This window comes from Narcine bancroftii, chromosome 4 (genome assembly GCF_036971445.1).
Source record: "Narcine bancroftii isolate sNarBan1 chromosome 4, sNarBan1.hap1, whole genome shotgun sequence".
In the NCBI taxonomy this organism is placed as follows: Eukaryota; Metazoa; Chordata; class Chondrichthyes; order Torpediniformes; family Narcinidae; genus Narcine; species Narcine bancroftii.
Genome location: NC_091472.1, coordinates 263,391,393 through 263,418,263, shown reverse-complemented (window position 1 = coordinate 263,418,263; position 26,871 = coordinate 263,391,393). Strand labels below are relative to the sequence as shown.

The following is a 26,871-nucleotide window of genomic DNA, read 5'->3' as shown; positions in this document are numbered from 1 at the left end:
AGGGTTACATTACTCCCATGACAGAAGCTTGGGAAATGCTTGATCCTTTCGGGACATCCTGATCTGGATTCTCCTGGATTATTATGATTACTCACTATAGCTGAAATGGCAATGCATGCATGATGGCAATAGCATGCCAAGACTTATCCAGACTGTTAAACAAGCATTCAAGGATTTGAATGCATGTCTCACAGCAACAGAATACTGGCTGGTTCCACAATACATACATGATTTATACTTGTCACAGCACCAGATGGATTGCAGGGCAAATTCATGAAGAGGTTGCCAGGGCTGGAGAACCTTAACTGTAGACCACTAGGCCCCTCAAGTCAGGCTCACCATTCAATATGATCATGGTTGATTTCAGCTGGCCTTTCCCATTCCCCATACCCCCTCAATTTCTCATTCTTTCATATATTTATCCATCTCCACCTTGATCTGGCTCCATCGCTTCCTGAGGAAAGACTGCAAGGTGAATAAAATGGTAGAGGCCCAAGGAGGGAGAACAGCAAGGACTTAAACAGGAAAGTCTGCAGATGCTCTGATTGCAGTGTAATTCACAAAAGTACTGGAGAAACTCAGGTCATGCAGCATCTAAAGGAAGGTAAGGGTCTGGGCCCTTCATCAAGGTATGTGCAAAAAGCAAGCGGACACCTGAATAAAAAGGTGCCAGGGGGTGGGGAGGGATGGAGAGGAAGGGGCAGGGGAATGAGCACAGGTTAACTGGTTAAGAAGTCATAAGTGGATACAAGTGGAAGGCTTGTGAAAAAAGATGAGATAGAGAGAGGGGCTAGCACTCTGAATGGAGAGGGAAGGGGGTAGGCAGCTGGAAGAAAGAAGAGAGATAGGGATAACTTGGCAAAAGGCTCAGGCCCAAAATGTTGGTTATCCTTTACTTCCTATGGATGCTGTCTGACCTGCTGAGTTTCTCCAACACTTTTGTGTACTGAACACCAATGGCCATTTCCTCTCCTGAGAGAAGATAATGCACGGGGTGGGGGGGGGTGGGGGGGTGGTGAGAATTTAACATTAATTGTTAAGAAGGATCAATTGAAGTAATGGAGGCTTGGGACACACTGCCCAAGTGAGTGGCAGAGATAGAAACTCCCTCCATATTTACTTTACACCTCTATTAGCACATGACTAGGTATACCCTGTGAAGCCACAGACCAAGAACTCAACTTTGTAATCTAAACAGCTCCACCAATGGCCAGTGTCAAACATCCATCTCTTTTCATACTCTTTGGCTTGGCTTCGCGGACGAAGATTTATGGAGGGGGTAAATGTCCACATCAGCTGCAGGCTCGTTTGTGGCTGACAAGTCCGAAGCGGGACAGGCAGACACGGTTGCAGGGGAAAATTGGTTGGTTGGGGTTGGGTGTTGGGTTTTTCCTCCTTTGCCTTTTGTCAGTGAGGCAAACATCCATCTCTTTTCATACTAGATACATTGCAAATGGAGGCAGAATACAATAAAAGCAAACTAATTTAAAAAGTGTGGAATAAGTTTGAAGTTACAAAGACAGCTTTGGTTGCGGAGATTGATTTTTCAGTCTGGAAGCCTGTGACAAGTGGTGTGCTGCGGGGGCTTCACTATAGATCCATCCATTTGTTATATCAATTATCTGGATGAGAAGGTCATGATCAGTGTGTGGATATGAGTGGTGATAGAGTGGGAAACGAGCAAGGTTAGAAAAGATTACAACAGGATTCTGATCAACTGAGTTAGTGGGCCGAAGAATGGCAGGAGCAGTTTATTTTGAACAAATGAAGGTGTTGCATTTTGCCAAGTTAAACCAGGGCTCAACTTACACAATAAATGATAAGGCCTTGGGAGTACGATAGAACAGAAAGACCGAGGTGGAGAGGTACACAGTTCCATGAAGCAGGTGGAATGGGCGGTGAAGGTAGCACATGGCACACTTGCCTTGATCAGTCAGGCCATTGAGTTCAGAAGTTGGGACATCATGCTACAGCTGTACAAAACATTGGTATGGCCATATTTATGCAATTCCAGTTGCCCAGTCAAGGAGGGATGTCATTCAACTGGAAATACAAAAAAAATTCACAAAGGATGAGGAGGATTGAGTTATCGGGAGAGGTTGGATAGGCAGAGTCCTTGTTACCCGCATCACCCTGCCATTTTCGACACCCTGTCTCCTTTCCTCTAGGATTTATTTTTAAAAGCACAGTCACTGCAATCCAGGAAATTATTCCCAATTTCCCAGAAATTAGTCTGTGTAAAAAGATCAGAACAGGAATAATGAATGTTTCCCATTCTGATATTTTACCTCCTTAACCTCAAGTAAATTTCCCAGAACGCTTGCAGTCTAAAATTAATTGCAGGCATTCCAAGAACAACAGGCTAATGAATAGCAAGTCCCGCCTCTTTAATTACCACACCTCTGGTATGCTGTCTAAATGTGCATAAAGAAACAGAGATCAAGTTTTGGTCATTCACATGAGCACAACCAATGCCAAGACCCCTGACATTCTTCAGACCTGTAAAATTATGCAAATTCCATCTAAAAACATCTCCCTTCTCTTTTCCCTGTCTCCTTTCACAGAGCCAAATCGATTCTCACCTTTCCTCTTATCATATCCAATTAACACCTTTTGGCTGTTAGATTTGGACTCCTCCCCTCCCATTCTTCCCCTTTCATCTCTAGTTTTTAATTCAAATGCTTGCCTGCTTTATGCTGAAACCTTGAAGAAGGGCTCAGGCCTGTAACATTGGTCACAAAACTTTACCTCCAATGGACACTGTGAGACAAGTTGAGTTGCTCCAGCGTTTCTATATGTTTTTACTGGAATCACAGTGCTTGCAGACTTTTGTGTTTCACTTTCTCACCTTATTCCCTGGAGTCCAGGAGGTTGAGAGAAGACCTTATAGAGGCATTAAAGGTAACAAGGGGTACAGATAAGGTGCTAGTCACAGTTTTATCCCCCAGAGTAGGAGTCTAAAACTGGAGATCACAAATTTAGGCTGGTGCGAAGGTAGGGGGTGGGGAGAAAAGAGATTAAAAGGGAACCAAGGGGCAACAGGCAGGCAAGGTGACTGGCCACCATCCTGTCAACTTTCTACAAAAGATCCATCGAGAGCATCCTGGCTGGCTGCATCACAGTGTGGTACGATTGCTGGAGAACAATGGATCAGAGGTCAATCCACGAAAACATAAGAATGGCAGAGAGCATCCCTGGGGTCTCCATCGCCCCCATCAGCTTGATCTACCGGGAACATTGTCTGAAGAGGGCTCACATAATCGTTAAGCACCCCTCACACCCCGTACACAGCGTATTCCAGCTACTCCCATCAGGAAAGAGATGCAGAAGTATCAGAGCCAGAACCACCTGGCTGAAAAATAGCTTCTTCCCATGGGCAGTGAGACTGATGAATGACTGATGAGCTGTTTATACTGCTCACACAATTCCCTCAGAGAATCTACCCTTATTTAACTATTTATATATGAACTGTATATAAATCACTTGTAAATATGTGTGCTGTGTCTATATATGTGTTTGTGTCGCAAAGTATTCTATTCGTTGTGAAATCACTGTACACATTGTCGAGTTGATGTATGCATGGGTAAGTCAATGTACATGCTGTGGAGTCTAGTGCAAGACTAACAGCTTCAGGCTTGCATGCTGGGCTTATATACAACAATGCTTTTGTCACATGGACAGGAAGTGACACCATCAGTGATGTCATCAGTTCAGCTAAAAACCTGTGTTGGATGCAGGTCAATTTGGAGCCGGTTCACTTGCTAGTAAGTGGGTCACCACATTTGCGTGTTTTTAAGCAGAGGACTAAAGAATGCAGTTTTGTCCCATTGTACTTTACAATTGTATAATAAACTTGAACTTGGATAGGTAAGGGTTGGAGGGATCCAGGCCAACTGCAGGCATTCAACTAAGTCAGATCCAAAACTTGACCAGCATGGACAAGTTGAGCCAAAGGGTGCATTTGCACAGTGCACAGCTTTATGACTCAATTTTAGACTATGAGTAGCCCTTTTTCCACTGCCATCCCAGTTAATTGGCCAACAGTGCCCCGGGATAGGAAGCCATTTGTGCTGTTTCCACTGGGCCATCTTTAACTGGGACAGTGACTGCTTTTCCACTGAACACAACTCATCCCTGGGGATTGGAGAGGCTACCTTCAACTAGAAACAGGTGACTTTCTACTGTCCTTTTTCCATTGGTTTAATCGGCACGCCAGCATCATCTGATGCTGGAAATACGAGTAGGGGTAGAGTCTGTCGATTCCCGGCGTGAAATATTGTCACTTGACACCGGTGTGCTAACTGTTTTCTTTTCCCACTGGACCTTGTCCCAGTTAATTCCCATGAATTCCAGTAGAAAAGGGGCTAGTGATAATACTGCAGCTCCTGTTGAGGACCAAGTGACTATCCTCAGCATTCATGGATCAAAGACTGGGGAGAGAGCAAGGTGGACTGGTTCTGAAAGCCAAGAGATAGGAGGGTTACTAATGGAGATGGTGCTGGAGCTAGTTCACTCACATTCACTCAAGATTAACCCAACCCCAGAAACACATCCCACTGTCCTCTGACTACCATCAATAGCAGAGCACAGTGACAGACCCCTTCAAAATTTCTAAGAGCAGCTCAAGTAACCCTTCATGGTCTCCACTTTTTGACCCTGGGTGCACTGACTCTTCACAGGTTTGCCCCTCTGCTGCCTCACTGTTACAAGACCTCCCCTGCACAAACTGATGTTAACAAGTTCATGCTCTTCCAAACGCCAGCAAATTCTAACCCCTAAAAATCTTCTCCAATCATTTTCAAGTCATGATGCAAGGCTACCATCCTAAAATTTCTTGAATTACTCCTGTTTCCCTTGACTGTTATCCAGACTTCTGGGGCCTTGCCTGTGGCTAAAGATGATTCCAAGATTTGTCAAGGCTCCATCAATCTCTTCTCTCGGTCAAAACCCTGGGATAGATTCTATCAGATCCTCAGAACATTCACTTTAAATGCTTGTCAAGACACCCAACACCAACTCCTAAATACTGCAAACCACCCCCCCACCCCCCCCCACCCCCTCCCCCCCCCCCCCCCGCAGTATCCAGCACCTATGGGGATTGGTAGACGCAAGATAAGTGAATTTTATGGTTGCTTGAGATTGCGTGTTACATAATTGGTGAACTAACCGCAAAGGGTTGCCAGTTTAAAATTCCACATTTTTTGTTTATTTATTTTCTGCAATTTTTTTTTTGCTAGTTGTTTGTGGCTGCTGGTTGGTTGAATTCCAGATAATGGGGATTTTACTGTACTGATGTGCCCTAGAATATCCATATACCTCTCCCTGACTTCACCATACCCTTCTTCTTGAAGAATACTCAATTGTAAGTGTGTGGCAATAATGCACTTCCCTAATTGTTAGCATGTTGTTAATGACTTTATCCTGTAGATTTGACAGTAGATTGAAATACCCAACCAAACCAAATAGAATACACAAAGGCATTGATAGCACAGGAGTGGTGTATAACAATCTTTGTGAAAACCATTGGCCACTCTCGACTTCAATCCACTTCAGCACAAACACTGAAAACACTGATCTTGTTTTATTTTATATCATGTGGCTCTTCATTTTCACTCCAATAAAAACAGCTGGAAATTTCTGCTTCAAGGTTAAGGTGAATTATTCAACAGACAAGCTGTTTTCCTTTCATCACTCTGTAACATAAATCAAAATGTATCTGTTCAATAAGCAGGCTTCCTGGTTATGACAATAGTTCAAATTTGAAAGTTAAAGCAACATAGTTAAATTTCAAATCCTTACTGAAATATCAAAAGCCCAAACCATCAATTTTAACAAAAGTAAACAGTGCCTTCATTTAACTTCACTCCTGAACAGCCATGGAGCAGAAGGGTAACAAAGGCAGTGGATCTTTGATCATTTAATCCAACATCCACCACAAATATAAAATTCCAATTTAATAGACAGGATATCATAAAGCAAAAAAAACATTGGTGTTTCATATCATTTTGCCCCCAAAGAAACTACATTCAAATTACAATATGTTACATCTCCAGGGCCTTCGGATTTGCACCATCATTTTTAAACATTTTATTGTGTTGGATTGATGTGTAGCAGCTGTTAACGGCAGTGCTACTGAAATGAAGCACACCCACGCAACACGAGGGTGAACCAATAACCATAATTTATTTCAATCTCTCGCATTGCTTTATGAGGACAACCCACTTTCTGTCTCGGGGCTCGCCGGTCGAAGGAAGTGACATCAGCACGTTGCGGAGTCACTGCCTGCTCAGCGATGTGCAATCAGAAAGTGGCGACATCTCCCGGTCAACACGTGTCACCAAATGTGGGCTTCTCCCGAGAAGGAAAGGGGGTCCTGCACCATCTTGTATCAACCGACTGGGGCAGCGATTCAGCCCGTTGAACTGCGCGGTTGCTCGGCCTACTACATCACCCCCCACAGAATCACTGCCACCCTTTAAGTAAGTCACAGTACTGTCTCCAAATGGGCAGCCTCTGTGTCTGACTTGGGCAGCTGGGACAGGCTGGCCCGAGTCCAAATGTGCTGCCTTGAGCCAGTCAATAGTAAACCCATCTGCTTCTCACCAATGTCCAAAGTGAAAACGACACCATCGCGCTGCAACACCCTGAATGAGCCTTCGTAGGGGCATTGCAGGGATGTTCCTTGCTGTCTTCTGTGACCAAAAAAAGTTGGTGGACTGTAGATCCGCAGGGATGTGGCAGGGTGGAGAGCAGTGTCGGGAAGGTGGCAAAGGTTTCAGTTTACCCAGCTGTTCCCTCAAGCACTGGAGGATATCTAAGGCACTGGGTTGTGGGCCGGGAGGGTTGAAGTGAACATTCACTGAGATGGTAAGTGGGTTGCGGTATACTATCTCAGGGGACGACACTGGCAGGTCTTCTTTCGGTGCTGTGTGAATTCCTAACAGCACCCATGGGAGTTCGTCCATCCAATTTTGGCCTTGCAGTCGAGCTTTCAGGGCTGTTTTCAGGTGGTGGTGGAAATGTTCAACAAGTTCATTTTCAGAACATCGTTAGGATACACCAGAATCCGATGGTGCCCCTTGACAATGACCACTTTCAAAAAAATCCAGCAACTTTGGAGCCGTGTAGCGAAGTCTTGGACGTGTGGGATGAGACATCTATTTAGGACTGTGATGTCATTGAGTCATCTGTAGTTACCACACAGAAACTAACTGCCAGAGTTCTTCTGGACTATGTGCAATGGGTCTCCCAGAGGCTTTTTGAACAGAGGATGATACCCAACTCCTCCAATGGCAGCAAACTCTGGAGGAATTTGTCTCTCAGGAGGCGCTGTGCCCGTTCGTGCACTGGTGGTCCAGTGGTTTCGATGTGGTGGTCCACACCGTGTGCTAGTTTAGTATGATGGAAATTGGGCACCAATAGTGACAGATACTTGGCCAGTAAAAGGGCCTATTTGTTGTGGTCTAGAGCATGGATTCCCAATGGCAAAAAGGAATGTTGCTGTAGCGTGAGGGGGTATGACTGGAATGTGGTGGCATGGGCCAATCTGCATCTGTTCACGTCTACCAGGATCTCGTGTGCTTGGAGAAAAATTGGCTCCAAGTAGGGCTTGCCCAACGGACGCAATCATACATTTCCAACAGAAAACTGTCATCGCAGCATGGATTGTGACCAGACGGGTGCCGAAGCTTGGAATGGAGGAGCTGTTGGCTGCCAGTAGGGAGAGGCCCTTGGGATTGTGCTTGAGCTCAAAGGACATCAGTGGGATGAGGCTTATCTCTGCACGTGTTGACGAGAAAATCCCTCGTCTGCTGGTCCCTTAGGTAGAGTAGGCTTTTATGTGTGCCAAACACAGAGACCACTATCGGCAGCCGGCCTGTTCATTTCCTGTCACCACGCTCAATTTGGCATTGGGGTACGAGCATGGAGGGATGCACTGCTGAGCATTGCGGCCCCATCTGCGATGGTAGAAACAGTAATTGCTCCATTTGTTTGAGGACTCGTTATGTTGGAGTTGGGCCGTGGCTACTGGTGGTGGAACTGACAGAGGGGAAAACCCTGGTATAAGGGCTGAGCTGGAAGTGGCGACAGCATAGATTGGTTGAACATTTATCGCGCTGTGCTGCAGGGTGCAGAAAAGTCTATTTGCTTCCTTGGCTACCAGGAGTGGGGCACTGAAATCCATATCTGATATTGCTGAGGAAACGTGTACCAGTAACATGGAGAGGAACAGGGCCTCGAACAAGAAACCGTTTGTGTGTCTGTCCACTAAGGCCACCATTTTGTGCATGAGCTCAGAGGGGTTTCTATCGCCCATGCCTTGCATATTCAGGATATGGACAGCACGCTCGTGCTGGCTCAGTTCCAGAGAATCAAGGAGGAAATGCTGTAATTATTAATTCTTATGCTCCAAAGGAGGATTTACTTTGGCTGCAATAGCAGCATCCAGGGTGCTGACGATGTGCCAGAACTTGGTGTCCTCTGAGACAATGCCTCTGACCTGGAACTGTGACTTGGCCAGCTGCAAAGGCAGCGCTAATGAAATGAAGCACATCGACACAACACTTGGGTGAACCAGTAACTGAACTTTATTTGTATCTCTCCCACTGCTTTAAGGGGATAACCCACTTCCTGTATCAGGGCATGCCGGTTGAAGGGAGTGACATCAGCGCATTGCAGTCACTGTGACATGCAACCAGAAAGTGGCAATATCTCCCAGGCAATGCGTGCCGTCAAACGGGGGCTTCTCCTGAGAAGGGAAAGGGAGCCCGTGCCATCTTGTATCAACCGACTGGGGCGGCAATTTGGCCCATCTAACCGCGCGGTCGCTCAGCCCACTACAGGTGGTCAAATTTTGCACAACAATAATCCTTCACAGAATATAGGAGAATGAACGGTTTCGTTTTGGTTGAGAGAAGCATGCTAGCCAGGATATCGATAAAAGTAACTAACAGGTGGAGTGGGTATTGATTCATAGTCATCTCTGGCAGTGCAGAACTCCCTCAGTAGTACATCACAGTGTGTGGGAGCACACTCTATTCAAAGTAGTGGTAAGACAGCAATGTTTATTTAATTGTCACTTTGGTCAATTCAGTGTCACTTGGTTCCATGACTTGCTATGAAATGGTAGAGGACTTTCCTATTTCCTTCCAAAGAAGTCAATATCAAGAAAAGGTCCACGGTAAACTCTCAGTCCAGTCGAAAAGCAGTTTCACCTTGTCGGGCTACACTCACTTGATTATAAGAGGTAATGGTAATTGTGTGAGCATATGTAATGCAATTGTCCCAAAAAAAAATTGTTCAGTTTTTCTTTAATTATAAATGAGTGGATTCAAAGATCAGATTTATTGTCAGAGAACATGCATGACATCACAAACAACCCTGAGATTCTTTTTCCTGTGCGTGAGGCAGAATTATCACTTATTGGTAGTGTAAAAAGATAAGTACACATGTAAACAAGAAATGTAATCAAACTGACTGTGCAATACAGAGAGAAATAAACGTGCAAGAGTCCTTAAATGAGTTGCTGATTCAGTTTGTTGTCAAGGAGTCTGATGGTGGAGGGGTAGCAGCTGTTTCTAAAACTGGTGGTGTGAGTCTTGTGGCACCTAGACCTCTTTTCTGATGGTCTCAGTGAGAACAGAGCGTGTGCTGGCAGTGGTCCCTGTCGATGCTCTCAATGGTGAGAAGGGTTTTGCCTGTAATGTCCTGGGCTGTGTACACTATCTTTTACAGGCCTTTACGCACAAGGGTATTAGTATCTCCATACCAACCCCCATATTAATAAGCATGCATTTGCTCTGCAAACACTTGTGAACAGGAAATAGAAGATAAAGTCATACTCCCTCCCAAGAAAGCTTTCTAGATCATTAGTTCAATCCAAGCATCTGCACAGGAACCATCGTCCAGCAGTCAGAAAGTGCAGCTTGCTAAATAGGTTTAGACTGCGCTAGCCTTTCATAGTTAGCCAAGCAGATGTGGAATCAGCACAGCTGGTAGTGTTGGTGCCTCATTGTTCAGCAACCTAGCTTCATTTTTAACCTTCAGTGCTCTCTGCAGAATTTGCACATTCTTCCTGTGGTCGCACGAGTTACCCTGGGTGCTCTGGTTATCTCCCACATCCAAATGATGTGTGTAGAAATAAAACAGGAAAGTGTGCAGACACTATAGCCCCTTTTCCACTGGCATCCCAGTTAATTGGCTGTGCAGTATCCCAAGTGGGAAGCCCTTTGTGCCATTAACACTGGGACACTAAATACTTTTCCACTGTACATTGCCCTAGTATGTTGTCAAGTGGTAGAATCTGGGGGGAGCTGATGGAAGTGCAGGGAGAGAGTAGGTTGCTAAGAATCAGAGAAAGAGATCACCTTGGTCCACTGAGTCGATGTTACAAGGAAATATGGATACTTGGCAGTAGCAAGAGGTAAACAAGGCCATTTTCATTTCACCTCTATTTCCATTAAAAGCAGCACACATCACAATACACTTTCTAGCATAGGACATTTGAGACTTGAAGATTACCATGTTCCTCTGGCTGGATGGAGGCTGAGGACTCAAAACTACTTCAGGGATGCCCAATCTTGGAAAACACAGCCCAGAATTAGTTACAGCACAGGGGCTTGCCATTTATCCCAGTGGATTTGTGTCAGCTACTGGAAGCAAGAAATCATTACCCAATCTTTCCCATCAAATTTCCCCTCAAATACCTATCCAATTCTTTTTTTTAAAGAAGACTTCATTGACAGCATTTCAACCAGCCTATCACAGCACGAGTTACCATTTCCCCCCCCCAGAAGAGCTTCTCCCCACAGCCTCCAAAAATGTGACCTGTTCCTTAAAACAAACAGTAAAAGAGGCAGCTTCCCTCCATTTACTATGGTTAAACTAGTTGTGATTTTGTCACCCAACACATGCGGCCACCAAGAAAAATTCCACCCATAAAGCATTCCACACAGGTGATCAGAAGACCCATTACCCCTAGAAAACTGCCAGAAAACCAGCACTGATTCTTCTCCCCACTGTAATATACTGCAATGCCTTGGTGCCAACCATTACAAGTCATAGGCCAATTGAGTTTGATAGTTGCAAGGTTTATTGTGACTCAGGAGAAAGCCATCCACCCCAACGTGTAATTTCCCAGCAATCCCATCCTTTCCTTTTCCCCCTCCTTTTCTATCAATGCTCTTGGAACTTATTCCACCTCATGTGCCCATCAGCTCCACTCTACCTTAAGGGGTCATTTACAGTGGACGTTCAACTCACTAGCTCTGTCCCTGAGATACAGGTGCAACCCACATGATCACAGGAAAAATGTACAAACTCAGCAAAGATTGAGCCTTGGATCCTGGAAAACGAACTCCTACACTACAGCGCGAGACAACATCACAACAATACCAACTATTATCTCTCAAATTAGCTCTAACATATTGCATTACACCTCAATTAATGAGTAGTTCTCATCACCTCAAACTGAAATCGTCACAAAAAACAAAAAAATTATAAAAACCCACCTAATCTAACAAAAAAATGAGACTGTGCTGCGTATCCTTAAAATTTATTAATAAGAATTAATCATTTGATCTTCATCAACAAAGAGAAAAGAAATAAAATAAAATACAATCCAGAAGGGAAAATAATTATACTAAGTCATGAGGAAGTAATTTATAAAAGGTCGCCAAGTCTCTTTAAATTTAACAGAAGTATCAAATGTATGACTCCAAACTTTCTCTAAACTTAAACATGACAGAATTTGAGAGAACCATTGAGTCAAAGTAGGTGGATTAGAATCTTCGATTTAAATAAAGTAGCACTTCCAGCCAGCAATTTAGAAAAGGCTACAACCCGATGTGTGGAAGTGGGAATTCATCCCACTTCTGGAAGTATAATTCCAAAAATAGCAGTTAATGGGTTAGGATGAAAACTAATATCCAGCACAGCTGACAAAGTCTTAAAAATATCTATCCAATACCTCTCCAACATAGGGCATGACCAAAACATATGACTTAGAGAAGTCACTTCTGATTTACATCCATCACAAATAGGACTAACATTAGAAAAAATATGGGTCAATTTGTTTTTCGACATATGACCCCGAGATACTACTTTAAAATGAATCAAAAAATGACAAGCACATATTGAAGAGGTATTAACCAATTCAAAAATCTTCTCCCATGATTCCTCTGGAAGATGTAATTGAAGTTCCTCTTCTCAGGCCCTTTTAATTTTTGTCATTAGAATTTGATTGCAATCTTAATAACATATTATAAATATTACCTATTAAACCCTTATGAGAAAGGTTCAAATGAAAAAAGTTTCAATCAAATCCATTTGGTACAATGTTGGAAAGTTAGCCAGTAAAGCATTCAGAAAATTTCTAATTTGGAAGTATCTAAAAAAAGTCACTTGAGTATATTATATTTATTGGATAATCATTCAAAAGACATTAAGCTACCATCTATAAACAAATTTGAAAAAAGAGACAATTCCTTTAACTTTCCAAAATGAGATTTGATCAATTATAGATGGTTGAAAAAAAAATTAAGAGAAATGGTACTAGATAAAATTAAAATGTTCAAGTTAAAGAACTTCCAAAATTGAAACCAAATCCGTAACAAATGTTTAAGTATGTATGTATGTTTATTAATATTGGAAGAGTTGCTCCCAATAAAGAAGCAACTGAATCCCTCTGCACAGAATTCAATTCTAAATCTACCCAATAAGGGTGTTCAAATTTATCAGAATAGTGGATCTAGAAAATAATACAGCAGATGTTACCTACCCAGTAATAGAGACTAAGATAAGGTAAAGCCATACCACCATCTTTCTTTAATTTCTGCAGATGGAATTTACTCAATCTGGCATTCTTTTTATTCCAAACACAAGAAGAGAGTTTAGAGTCAATATCATAAAAAAGGATTTTGGAATAAATATTTGGACAGCTTGAAATAAATACAAAAATTTAGGTAAGATTATCATAATAGCATTAAAACAGCCTATTAAAGATAAAGACAATGGAGACAATTTAGAAAGAGATTGTTTCACATAATCTATTAAAGGAAGAAAGTTAAATTTATATAGATCTTTCAATGTTTTGGTCATTTTAACCCCAAGACAGGTAAAATTATGTTTAACCACTCTAAAAGGTGTGTGATTATAAACAGGTACATTCTGGTTTATTGGGAACAATTTCTTCTTATAAAGATTTAATTTATAGCCAGAGAAACTACCAAATTGGGAAAGCAAAGACAACATTGGAGAAATAGATTTCTTACAAGTTGAAACATTTACTAAAAGATCATCTGCATATAAAGGTACTTTGTGAATTCCATCTCCTCTATTAATTCTCTGAATGTCACTGAAATCCTGAAGTGTTATTGCTAGGGGTTCCAAAACAAATTAAATAGTAAAGGGCAAAGAGGACAACCCTGTCTAGTTCCTCGAAATAACCTAAAAAGTGAAGATTTTTGATTATTCATAATTAAGGCAGCAGCAGCAGGAGCTTGATAAATCAAATTAATCCACGAGATAAAACCAGGACCAAAATTAAATCTTTTCAAAACTTCAAACAGATTTTTCCATTTCATTCTATCAAAAGCCGTTTCTGCATCTAATGATACTACACATTCTGGAGGTTGGCACTTATTAAACTATACATTGTAGCATTTGGGTACAGTGTGACAGATTATGTTATATTTTATATTGCATATAGATATAGGAGATAAATTGTGTGGGTTTTTTTGTTAGGTCACACATAGATACTTCACTACACAGATCTCATTTAAAATGCTAGAGCTCTGCTCAAGTCAGACAGTCCAGGCTCTGGGTGCCTTTGCAAAAACTTTGAAGAATGCCTATAAGTACATCACAAGTAGGTGTTAATTGGACATGCTTTCCAAAACAAAAAATCCGTTACTCCACAGCAACAGATGAATGAACTAAGAAGATTAGGTCCGGTGCTGCAGTCTGTCTGAAGGCAGTTGGCCGTTCTAATAGGGTCATGTGGCTTTTCTGAGAGAGTGAGAGAATTCAGTTCTACAGTTTATCAGCAGCAGCTGGGACTGGAACATGACAAGCTGGCAAACTTGTGGAAAAACCCTATTTTGAAGAAGGGTTGTGAGTTCTTAGTTCAGCCTGTTCAAAGCCCTTGTGGTCCGTACAAGAGGAGATGACTGGCTGTATAATGTTTCACTTGAAATAAGGGAAACAAAAAGGAACTCTGTGATGACCTGAAAGAAAGAGGTTATCATCTGGAAACCCCCCCGATGGGGCAAGTTTCTTCGGCAAGACATTGAAGTGGCTGATCAGAAGGAATTAACTGTGGGTGTCCACAAGCAACAAATCTACGTCTGAAAACTGACAAGAAACTTCCTGAGTGGTCACCATTTACCTTCTAAGCCTGGTGAAATTCATACATGTTAAATTCTGTGCACAGTATAAGTATTGCTTGCAACCAGTGAACTTGGAGGAGTGAGAAGTGAGATTAGACTGTGAATTAAAGAACTTTTTTGAACTTACACACACATTACATTCCCGTGCACTTAGAATTAGAAGGGGGTTAAGTTAATAGTAATAAGTTAGAGTTTGATCCTGTTTTTAAGTTTAAAGAAAATTAAAAGTAATTTTTGTTTAATAATCATTTGTCTTGGTGAATTTCTATTGCTGCTGGGTTTTGGGGTCCTCTGGGCCCGTAACAATAGGAATATTTTGGACTGCATGTGTACAGACTTGGATGTATCCCCCAAAGCAAGAATACTTTATAACTTTATAATCCTCGAGAGCAAATGTGGAACTGAGGGTCCACAGCAAGAACATCCTAAATTTAATGAATTGCTTTCAAAATATGAACCCACTGCAAGAAGAATATTTCTACTCATTCTTTTAACACCTCAATGCACTCTAAATGTCAATCTCTCAGGCTTAGGAAACATTCTTTGAAGCATGCAATGGGATCTATTATTAAAATCTCTCATCCCTTAAAGTCTTAGAAGAGGCAGACCTGCCCAGCAGCCCTAGATAGAATGATCCATCTGTCGTAATCAATTATCCATGGTGTTGCTAAGGGATTTATTAGCATCGGTGTTCTCGTGTTTGTGCAATATTTTCCACAGTTTGATTACTCTGTATTTTGATCGAAGAGCTGCAGCAAACTTAATGGGAACATGAACTAAGAGTTCTATCACAAAAAAAACATTTTCACTAACTTAAGTGGAGCTATGTGTTTAAGGACAAAGGAGACTTTGGATTTCTTGTATAAACATTAGGCAAGTTCTCTGTATTGCTACGATGCTGTTATCACTCAGAAACCAAAGCAAATGCCAAACACCATCCACGGAACAACGGAACTGAGCAACAATGACAACTGACTGATACTTGCTACTTGGGGGAAATACATGCCATTCATGGGTGAAGTTAAAGAAACATTTATTAAAAGTAATAATTATAAAGCACCTGGATAGAAATTCATAAAAAGTTGACTTATCTGACACTGTCTGTAAGGAGCTTGTATGTTTGCCCCGTGTCCGTGTGGGTTTCTTCTGGGCGCTCCGGTTTCCTCCCACCCTTCAAAATGTTTGGGGCTTGTAGGTTAATTGGGTGTACTTAGGTGGCATGGGCTTGTGGTCCGGAAGGACCTGTTACCGTGCTGTGTGTCTAAATTAAAAATGAGCTTGCTTGAGCCTATGTGGGGTGCTGTACATCTCAAAAGATCTTTGATACACTTACTCAGGAATGGTTGATACTGAAAATTAGAACACAAAAGAGTACAGAACAGGAACATGCTTTTCGACCCATGATGTCTGTGTCAAACTCAATGCCAAATTAAACTAAATCTCTTCTGATTGCACACGAGATATATCCATCCACTCACTGCATACTCAGACACTTACCCAAAATCCTCTTAAACACTACGGCCATATCAGCTTGCAGCACTACCCTTGGCTGCCTGTTCCAGACACCAACTATTCCATGCAACAAAAAAAAACCTTTTGACTCTCATCATAAGCGCTTGTATGTTGTATTTTTACCCTGGGAAAAAAAATTCCGGCTTTGCCTCTTTATAGAGCGATGCCATGTTGCAGCTGGCTGAATGAGAGGGGATAAAAGCAGATTTACCTTTTATAGAGAAGGCCTATAAGGCTCCTCCACCATCGCTTTTATGGAGAGTGGCGTCGGCAGCCATCCTCCGGAGTTGAGGGAGGCGGAGTGAGTGGTTCAATAGCTCTGCCTGTTGCCACAAGGTTGAACATGCACACCGAGCAATTTCCATCCTCATGACCCATAATTCCCCACGCAGCTGGAACTGCTCTGGGAAATGCAGAGCAGATTCATTTGCATGGGGGATTGTGGGAAATGAAGATGGCCATTGATCCCACATTAAAACAAAAAGAGGTTCGCCCTACCAGGCTCCTCCACACCCTTGTCTGTCCAACTTGGTGAGGGGGGAAAACAGGAAATTTCCAGGTGGCAGGAGGGAATCCTAACCCCAGCAGCAATCACTATGGGAGCCCTGGTGGTGGCTCCTGGGTCGCAGGCTGACGACGTCATCAGCCCAGGTCCTAAGCAGTCACCTTCAGCGGCAGTGCCTTTATGGTGTGAGGCAAAGTGACTCACTCCGCCTCTGGGTCTACCCCCTGGACAGATCGTGGACTGATGTCAAGGTGGAGAATATCCAGCTTTACATTCACTTTTTTTTAAACCCACTATAAGGCCTAATCTTCAAAACAGCTATCAGGTCTCTCACCAGCCTCCAATGCTCCACAGGAAACAAACCAAGTTTATTTAGCCTCACTTTATAGCTCACTGCCTGTAATCCTATGGTGATTTAAGGGGGCTTTCGCAGTCAGAGTCTGCAGGATGTTATTGAAAGGTTCTATAGTGGTTTGCTGTGAAAATATCTTCAAGCAAAAAGCTTCATATTTGACAAGATTGATAAGGGAATTATAGTTAAAGGAAATCATGTGAAATTAGAGGAGTTAGAAGCACAGATCAGCTCTTCATTGAGGTTATCTCCACAATGCTCAATAGTAGTGAGATAACACCAACAATGAGCTGAAATGATAAGGCGTTTCAGCTGCTTTATAAAGTATGAGTGAGAATGCACTTCGGAATGCAGCATGTAGAGTTCACAGGATAAGCAGGTCATCTCTTGTGCTGACAGCAGATCTGAACACAAACAGAGTCAACAACGGCAAATAACCGAGATGAATATCCACTTAATCTGTTTTAGTGATGTTGATTGAAGGTTGAATATTGATCAGTGATTTGCACCCAATTGATGTAGAAGACAAATCCTCAGTTTATTTCATCCTATTATCTTAAGCAACGAAGCCCTCTGGAAATCACGTGCTCCAGTCCTGCAGTGGGGCTTGACCCCATAACCTTCCGACAGGCTGGACCCCAAATGCAACCCTGAATCCACTCAGACCAAATTCCAACACCAAGCTCGACTAGGTTGCACAAAAGAAAGGTAGCACAGTTAGCTCGACGCTATTGCAGCGCCATGGGCTCGAATCAGCCACTGTCTTTAAGGAATTTGTTTCCCTATGATGGTATGGATTTCCTTTGACGCTCCAAAGAAATACGGGGTTAGTAGGTTAATTGATCAGATGGGTGCAATTTGGTGGCATGAGCTCATGAGCTGGAAGGGCCTGTTACTCTGGTGCATCTCCAAAATTGAATTTTACATAAAATTAAGATACAGACCCAGCAACAGGAAGACTGAGTGAACACTTAAGGATACAGATTATTATGCTGAATACATATTAAAGGAGCAGCTAATTGGCAAACAGCAAATGCATCAACTAAATCTAGCAAACAGCTAGCCATTGAGCCCATTTTTAAATGTATTGCAACAAATTTATTGTTGCATCATTAAAACTAAACAATTAACAATTTACTTCAGTCATTAGGCCATTTCATGTCAGACCTCACCTACAAGAGCGGATCGAAAACTTAAAACTTGCCTTTCAGGAAGCAGCCCTAAAAGGATCCTCCTGCACTGCATTCATGTCGAGCGGCGCCTTGTAGCGCCCTCTGGAGCTGATGGAGGCGGGGCAACTGGTGCTGTAGCGCAACCTATCATAAATGCATGGCAGAGCAATGGCCGTCTTCCCTACCTATAATCCCCCACGCAGCTGGAACTGCTCTGTGTTTCCCAGAACAGCTCCAGTTGCCATTGCTCTGCTGTTTTTTGAGCCACAGAGTGTAGCCCAAAAGGATTAAACAGGCCAGTAAGGCTATCACAGCCTCCACCAGCCGCCCCCTGACGGCCCCTGCCCACTGCCCCTGCCCTTATGGCTCCCACCCACTGCCCCTGCCTTGAAGGGGTCACGAGGAAGAGGGGTGAGTGGGGAGATGGGTTGCGGGCTGACAGCGCCATCAGCCCACTCCTAACCAGTTGCTTGCAAAAGCTGTACATTCAGGTCAGGTGGTGGAGCGCAGTGCTCTACTGAGCATCCTTCCCCAGGAAGGATTGAAATCAGCACCTCAGAGCCAGCCATGGTACATTCAGAGAGGTAAGTCTTTAGGTGTAAGGGCGAAGAACCTCCGCCTTTACAGACGAGTGTTTTCCCTGCTTCAAAGTGCCTATTGTGACTAAATGTAACAGTCCAATTAATTCCACAAATTTATAACTAGAGTGCTACTTTAAGCCAGGACACAGCAAGCAGCTGCATCCAACCCAAGTGAATTCAACAAATGACAGAAGAGAACACAAAGACTGAATCTATGTCCAATTCATAAAGAGCTCGACTGGAGCGAGGTATGATGAGAAAATAAAAGGCATAAGTATGTACGAAAATCCAAAGATTCCGATAATGAGTCAGACCCTTGGATGATGTGACTGGAATTATGAAAATCTTCAAACACATAGGAAAAATATTCAATTGTAACAATTATGCCTTCAAGATGTTCCAAAGTACAACGCATTACTTTCAAGATATGGTCAGAATTTACACATATTGTACTACTGAAATCCATTGAAGGAATAACTGGATAGACAAAGGTGAGGTTAAAATTACCATGTTCTGATTTATTAAAAAATCCAGAAATACACAAAAAGCTGGAGCAATTTAGAAGGTCAGGCAGCATCTACGTAGGATAGTCAACATTCCGGGCCAAAACCAATCATCAGAAAAAAAATATGTACTGTAACTTCACTATTAACTAAAACCATAAGACCGCAAGATATCAGAGCAGAAGCGGGCCATTCGGTCCATTGAGTCCTCTCCACCATTTCATCATGAGCTGATCAATTCTCCCACTCAACCCCAGTCCCCTACTTTCTCCCCATAACTTTTGATAACCTGGTTATTCTGGCAATATCTCTGTTTCAAATACAGCCAATGATCTGGCTTCCACATTTACCTGTGGCAGCAAATTTCACAGGTTCACCACTCTCTGGCTAAAGAAATTCCTCTGTATCTATGTTTTAAATAGACCCTTCAATCCTCAACAGAAGCTGGGATACTGGAATTACTTCCAATCAAGCACAATAGTCCAAGGAGGATTTGAACATTTATGGTTTAAGACAATGAACAATTTTGATTTAAGTGACTTAATCCATTGGTTGAAGAATTAGTCAAGGACACAAAGCCATGTAATGTTGATTGCAAATATGCAATAAGGAAGGTAATCAGAAATGTGATTAGTGCTTTCAATACATTGCCAGAGGAAGTAGAGCAGATGAAGACATAACAAATCATATATATTATGAGAGTAGATAAATACTCCATCCAGTGGAATATGCACAAGAGAGCTAGATGGTGGATTGGAAGAAATAGGATGAACTGAATGGCCTCTTGGTAAGATTATGCTTTGGCCTGATCAGTATTTGATGAGAGGCCACCAGGAAATTTACTGCTCCTCTTTTTTTTTAAAAATATGCACCATCTCTGCACGTAGACGCCTCTCATATAACCTTCAACACAGAAGCTCAGTCTATCAACAAAGCAGCACTCCCTCCATGCAAAAAATAACAGAAATATGTAGCGTCTGACTCAATTGATAATAATAAAAACATCCTATAGTCACCTTCATTAAGGTCACTAATGTACACCAACGCATCAGGACCCTGCAAGAAAATAAACATCCTACCACAATCACTTCGCCCACATAGACCCAGGAATAGCAAGAACGCACTGAGTTTGCTGATGAATAGGTATGATCAAACAAGTGTTTACTTTATCCTGTGCGTGAAGAATTAAACCAAGGCCCATTATAAAAGATTTCATGGAACTGCAAGGGCAGTGGAGCTCACCACTTAGTCCAAACCAACATTTATCCTTTTGGCTCATATCACAAGACCCCACTCCCATTTGTGTCATGGACCATGTGTCCCAAATTCAAGAATCGTAAAGAATAGCACGAGCGGTCTACTCAGACCAATGTTCCTGCTTTGCCATTCAATTAGACTATGGCTAACTTTTTTAAAGATTTCATTGGCTCTTTCCTGCAATAATGGCATGGGGTGACAGAGTGGCAGTGCATGCTCCTCCTGCCTCCTAGCTCCAGTGAGCAAGGATCAATCCTGACTTTGGGTGTTTGTACCGAATGGCTGAGAGGAAGTAGATGCAGCCCAGGTGTTCCTGTTTCTGCCCTTATCCCAAAGATGTGTTAATTGATCATTGCAAGAAGAACAGAAATAGGCTATTTAGCCCATTGAGTCTGCTTTGTCATTTAATCATGAGCAGATTTATTTTCCCACTCAACCCCACTCCCTGGCTTTCTCCCCATAACCTTTGATGCCCTGGCTAATCAAGAATCTATCAATCTCTGCCTTAAATACACCCAATGACTTGGTCTCCACAACCACCTGTGCCAACCAATTCCACAGATTTACCACCCTCTGGCTACATAAATTCCTCTGCATTTCTGTTCTAAGCGGATGTCCTTCAATACTGAAGTTGTGCCTTCTTCTCCTCTTTCTCTCCATTCACATTACCACCTTAAGTGATACTTTATTATCTACAGAGCACCTATGGCATAGGAAGGAGAATCAGAGTGGACTGAGGGATACAAGTGGGAAATGGATTGATCAGATTGTTCTAAGAACCAGCATGATTTTGATGGACAGAATAGCCTTGAAATCTCTTGATTATCCCAATATCTAAAAGGATATTGACCTTTGCCTTGAACATCGTCACTAAGCCTTTTCAGGTGAGAAACCTCCATAGATTAACTGCCCTTTTAATGAAGAAATGTACTCATCTCTCGTACAAATGTCAGTACATACAAAGATAGGAATGAGGAGCAAGAATAGACCACTGAGCCCTCGAGCAAAGTCAATGGTTGATATTCTTCCACCAATGGCTATTGGGTTCTTGAACCTCCCCTTGCTACCCTGATCAGAAACTCCTCTAACACCCAATAATGACTTGTCTGCTCTATTGAAATGCCATATTTTATCTTGAACTACTGTAAACTATTAATACATCATCTTCATATTTATCATCTCTTTCCATCCAGTAATTTAATGTAAATTATTTGCTTTTATTTAAAAAAAAACAAAGTACCTGATTGGCTGAAGCACAAATTTCAGAGCAAATGTTCATTGTACTGGTTTATGAGAATAAACTTATGACCATCTGATTACAACTTCAACTCCACATTCCAATCTCCCTGCTGTAACATTTAGCTCTGCATTAAAAATATTTAAAGATTCTGTTTCCTCAATTCAATGAGTGCAAGAGTTCCAAAGACTCAGAAAAATATTTACCCCACCCGAAGGCCTTGATTCTTCGACTGTGGTTCCTCACCTTTGACATCAACCACGCATCTATGTCAAGAGGTTTCAATGGGATCACCACTCACCTAAACTTTCAGACAACTTTCCTTGTAATAACAAGCCCACCATTGCTGAAATCCATCTCACAAACCTTCTCTTCAATTACAAGTATATCTTTCTTTAGGTCAAGAGACCAGACTGGAGCACATTACTCCAGAAGTTGTCTCATCAAGGCCTCTTCATGAAGTAAAATTCTTCCCTCTTGTGCTCAAATCTTGTTGCAATAAAGCCCATTGAGGGTTTTGTCTTCCAAACTGCTTGCTTAGTGTGGATGCTGTTATAATTGGTTGTAATATGCTACTCGATGACGAGATTATGAAAGACTCCAGAAATGGAAGTCCTTTTTGTTTTAGAAGAATGCAACTGGGTGTATTTCCAATCCCAACCTGCTCAAACTCAGATTTAAGATTTATTTCAAATTCTAATAGGAGATACATGACATCACATATAGCCCTGAGATTCTTTTTCCAGTGGGCGAGGCAGCATTACCCCTTCTTGGTCGTCCAAAAAACTGTGCACAAGGTCAACAAGCGAAGCAAACGGTGCAACACAGAGAGAACTAAAATCAATCAAGTGCAAAAGGAAGGGTCCTTCAATGAGGGCCTGATTGAGCTTTATGTTGAGGAGTCTGATGGTGGAGGGGCAGCAGCTGTACCTGAACCTGGTGGTGCGAGTCACCTATGCCTCTTTCCTGATGGTAGCGGCGAGAACAGAGCGTGTGCCAGATGATGTGGCTCTTGAATGATTTGCTGCTTCTCTCCAACGGCAGCGTTCCCAGTTGATGTTCTCCGAGCAGATCCTGCATGACATCCGAGTGTTCACGGGATTGTCCTCCATAAACTTCAGTCTGCTGGAGGGACTCAGAGGGAGAATGATCGCCCCGACCTTCACCGAGACTCGACGAGGGGCTTCACTCCCAAAGTCGACCGACCACGGGCGGTGCGGAGATTTTCCAGCGGGTTAGATATACTGAGCTGCAGATTTCCCCAAGCTGCAGTCTCCTGCGTGTCACTTGGTGAACCCCCTTTCGCACATCAACGTTGATACCCTTAGGCTGAAGGACAGGCAATAACTTGCCAATGTGCAGGGCCTGTTTTTATGCTGGAAATGAAAAAAAGAATCGCTACCCTGCAGCGAGAGGGGGCTTCGCAAGAGTGACCAGACCGGGAAATGGTAACAGGTTGTGCACTGTTGGAACCAAGAGATTAAGTAATCATGGAAAAACGCTGGACTCGGACGACACATAGACCAAATTGAGGGGAGGGTAAAGCCAGAGTCCGACAGCACCCACAGAAGTTTGTTGCGAATCCGCCCAAAAATTGATACTGCCTCGACCCCCCCCCCCCCCCCCCCCCCCGGTCATGGACGCTTTCCACCGACCTTGCAGGTTTCAAGTTCGCTCCAACTCCCGTCTTTTGAAAGTCTCGCTTTAAAGCCGAGAAGACCCTCAATTGGGAGCTATTCATTATCGGGGGCGAAACTTCGTCTAAGTTGAACGTGCTTCCAGGAAAAGAAAACCAAAAGCCCTCTTTTTCCTACCGGTAAGTCGACGCTGACGTCGCTGCCGTCCAGCAAGGAGACCCTGCAGGTTATCACGGACCTGCTGTCGCCGGCCGCTGGGATGTGAGTCCCTGCCCTCTGCGCTTCTCTCTGTTTCTCCTTCTCGGTGCGCTGGCGCACCGTCCGGCGCCCGAGGGTCCGCCGCAAGAAGCCCAACATCTCTCTCTGTCCTCCCCCTACCCTCTCTTCTCGCTTGGAGAGGGAGAGAGAGGACAGGGAGATAGCCGAGGGCTGGTGCAATGTAACGAGGAGCGGCGCTGAGCCACTGCAGCCTTACACCCACCCAGCGCCGGGAGTCCCGCATGAAATTAACTCAAGCCCCTGTTCCAGCCCTTGAGCATGCGTGCATCCAGCCCAGGAAATGGCGTCAGGAGCTGCCAACCTGCAGGATTTGGGGATGAGACAAGATCTTTCATTGTTACCGTGCAGCTCGCTTCTAATTCCCCAGAGCAGCCGATCATTGCATCTGGCCAAACCGCACTGGTGAAAGGGTCCCGTCCCGGCCCGTCTGGCGCATCTGAAAAGGAAAGTCTGTGGACACTGTGATTGAAGTAAAAACGCTATTCTGGAGAAACTCAGCAGGTTAAACAGTGTCACAGAAGTACAAGACGAAAATCTGCAGACACCGTGGCTGAAGTTAAACGATGTTGTTTATAGAGCAATGATATATAACCAACGATTGAAGGTTCAATTTTGCATGTCTATTACCTGTAAAAACTAATAATTTCCTTTGTTCATAACGTTTCATAGGATGATATTCTCAATCCCAACATACATATATATCCAAGGTTTCTGGCTTGAGCAAGGTAGGCAGGTGTAATGCTAAATGTTGAAGAATGTGAAGATCAGGGCATTGGACATTATAAGCATGAGTCATAAAATTCTACAGCGTAGTAACAGGCCTCTGCCTTTGACCCAACATGTCTATGCCAGCCAAGCTGGTCCCACTCACCTGCTTTCAGCCCACATCCCCCAAACCTTTTAATTTTATTCTTCCAATGCAGTTCCTTGCAATTGTCGGCTTCAGTTCATTGGTAGCTATTGCAGCCTTTCATAGATGACGGGCTCGAGCCAGGGTGCCAGTCTACATTTTGCTCATACCTCGAAGGGCTCAAATCCAAAATGTTAATTATGTATCTTTATCTTTGCTATATAAAGCTGATGAGTTTCTGCAGTACAGTGTTTTCAGATCAACATGCGTGCTTTCTGCAAATTGTTTCTGGTTTGTTGTTATTTGATTTTGGGCTTGAAATTTGACACAGTTGAGTATTCACAAATTGATGTCAAGAGACTGATAAGCTCTCTTAGGATACATTTTGGGCTTTTCTATCTAGAAAAAATGATCATTGCCAATTAATTTTTCCCTCCTATTGCAATATACTTTTGTTATGTATGTCATATTTGAAGGTTCAATCTTTCAAGTCAAGTACCTGTAAAAACTACAATTAATTGTTTTCCTTGGTGCATAATGTTTTAAACGGTGATATTGTCAATCCCAGCTTTAATGCTCTGGGCTTAAAAAAAAAAAGCAAGGGTGCATCATTTAACTAAATTCACAGACTCTGATTGTCAGTTCATTATATCCTTGTTGTTTGTAGGAGTGAAGGATCCCCATCACCTAGTACATGCTCTGTTGTTGCTGATACCATCTAGAAAGAGGTAAAGGTATCACGGGACTTGTACCACCAGACTCTCATCAGACTCCTCAACAACCAGCTCAATGGAATTCATTCAAGGACTCTTTACTTGTGCACTTTATTGTTTTTTTCTCCTCTCTATTCTATAGTTTGTTCATTTCTTGTGTTTACTTTTGTTTTTGCACGACCAATAAGTCATAATGCTGCTTTGCCTGCAGGAAAAAGAATCTCAGGGTTGTTTATCATGCATGTCCACTGACAATAAATCGGAGGTTGCTGTTTGCCCATCACCAGCACTGTTTTCTATGTAATAAAGTTGACTGCACATGAAAAAAGGTTTCACTCTCTAAGAGCCCAACATCATTTTAAGGTGAAGCAACAATTTACTTGTATTTCGAACCATGAAGTCGTACAGATGGAAATAGATCCTATGGGCAACTGGCCAACACTGACTAAATTAATCCACCACTTCTCTGGTTTCTGTTTGACCTCCACCCTATCTATCCCCATGTCTCACTTCCTCTAGCTCTCTCTTTCCTTTTCCCTCTGTCTCGTTTCCTCCAGATCTGCATACATAGAGCCACCCCTCCCCCTATCAATTCTCACCTTTCCTCTCCTGCCCTATCCCTGTCCAATTATCACCCTTTGTCTGTTGGACTGTGCTCCTCTCCCTGCCCTTTTTTTTCTCTCCAGCCTTTTATTTTAGGAGACTGCTTTTTACTCAGACCTTGAAGAAGGGCTCAGGTCCAAAACATCAGTTATATCTCTTTACCTCCTATGGATGCTGCAAGACCTGCTGAGTTCCTCCAGCATTTCTGTGTTTTTATTACCCACAGTATTCCCTGTGTTTGGTTCATATCTCTCTAACCCATATTCCCTGTGTTTGGTTCATATCTCTCTAACCCATATTCCCTGTGTTTGGTTCATATCTCTCTAACCCACCCTATCCATGATGCAATAGTACCTGCCTCAAACACCTCCTCTACATCTGCGTAAAAAAAAAAGTTATCTTTCAGGTTCATGTTAAATCTCTCCCCACCCCCACCGTAAACCTGAGTCCTCTTTGCCCACAGGGGAGTCACCATTATGGCAATCTTCTACAGGAATTCTATAGAGAGTGTCCTGGCCAGTTGTGGTATGGTTGCTGCAGAGAAATGGATCGGAAGTCACTCCACAGGAGTGGCAGAGAGGATCACTGGAATCTCCCTACCTCCCATCAACGTGATCTACTGGGATTGTTGTCTGAAGAGGGGGTGCAAAATCATTGAGGACGTCTTTCACTCCATAACCCCACCCAGCATCTTTAGGCTGCATCTGTCAGGAAAGTGAGACAGGAATATCAGAGCCAGCACCACCAGGCTGAGGAACAGCTTCTTCCTGCAGACAGTGAGAATGCTGAACGACCAAAGGAACTGCACTAACCATGCAAAACTCTCATATTCACAAAACTATTTATTTGAATATATGAATACTTCTCCCCAAAGATATTGTTTGTCTGGGTGTTATGTCTGGTCATGTGTCTATGTGTTTTGCACTGAGGACCAGAGAACACTGTTTCGTCGGGTTGTATTTGTATAGACAATAAACTTGATGACTTAAATTACATGCCAATGCTAATAGATGAAGGACAGGTCAAGTGTCAGGTCTCAAAACCCATTGCAAGGATTATGTTTTACATAAATTTAACTTTTTATAAATTGTAATTACTGTGATTTATCGTACCAATCCAGGAATGATGTACAAGATTTTAAAGAACAAGATTTCAAGAACATTCTGATTGAATTCACTGAAGACACACAGCACTCATCTCGTCAATGAGAATGAATCACCCGAGAAAATGGCAAAAGTGGAAATGTTTGTTATTGCATTTTAGTTCTGATAAGGATAAATTTC

At 42.8% G+C, this 26,871-nt stretch overlaps 1 protein-coding gene across 6 annotated transcripts in view; it reads right to left on the bottom strand.

Annotated features, from left to right (window-relative positions):
* epb41l5 (erythrocyte membrane protein band 4.1 like 5) overlaps positions 1-23,692 on the bottom strand; it is a 208,660-nt gene extending 184,968 nt beyond the window's left edge. For 5 of the 6 annotated variants that reach the window (XR_011356619.1, XR_011356621.1, XR_011356620.1 and 2 more), the window contains exon 1: positions 23,321-23,692. Coding sequence is in view for 3 of the 6 variants with exons in the window: in XM_069934871.1 (XP_069790972.1) it covers positions 23,321-23,645 (325 nt within the window). In the remaining 3 variants the exon portion in view is untranslated. The remainder of the gene's footprint in view (positions 1-23,320) is intronic. The other variant, XM_069934874.1, reaches the window with a different exon arrangement.
* Positions 23,693-26,871: the final 3,179 nt, after the last annotated feature.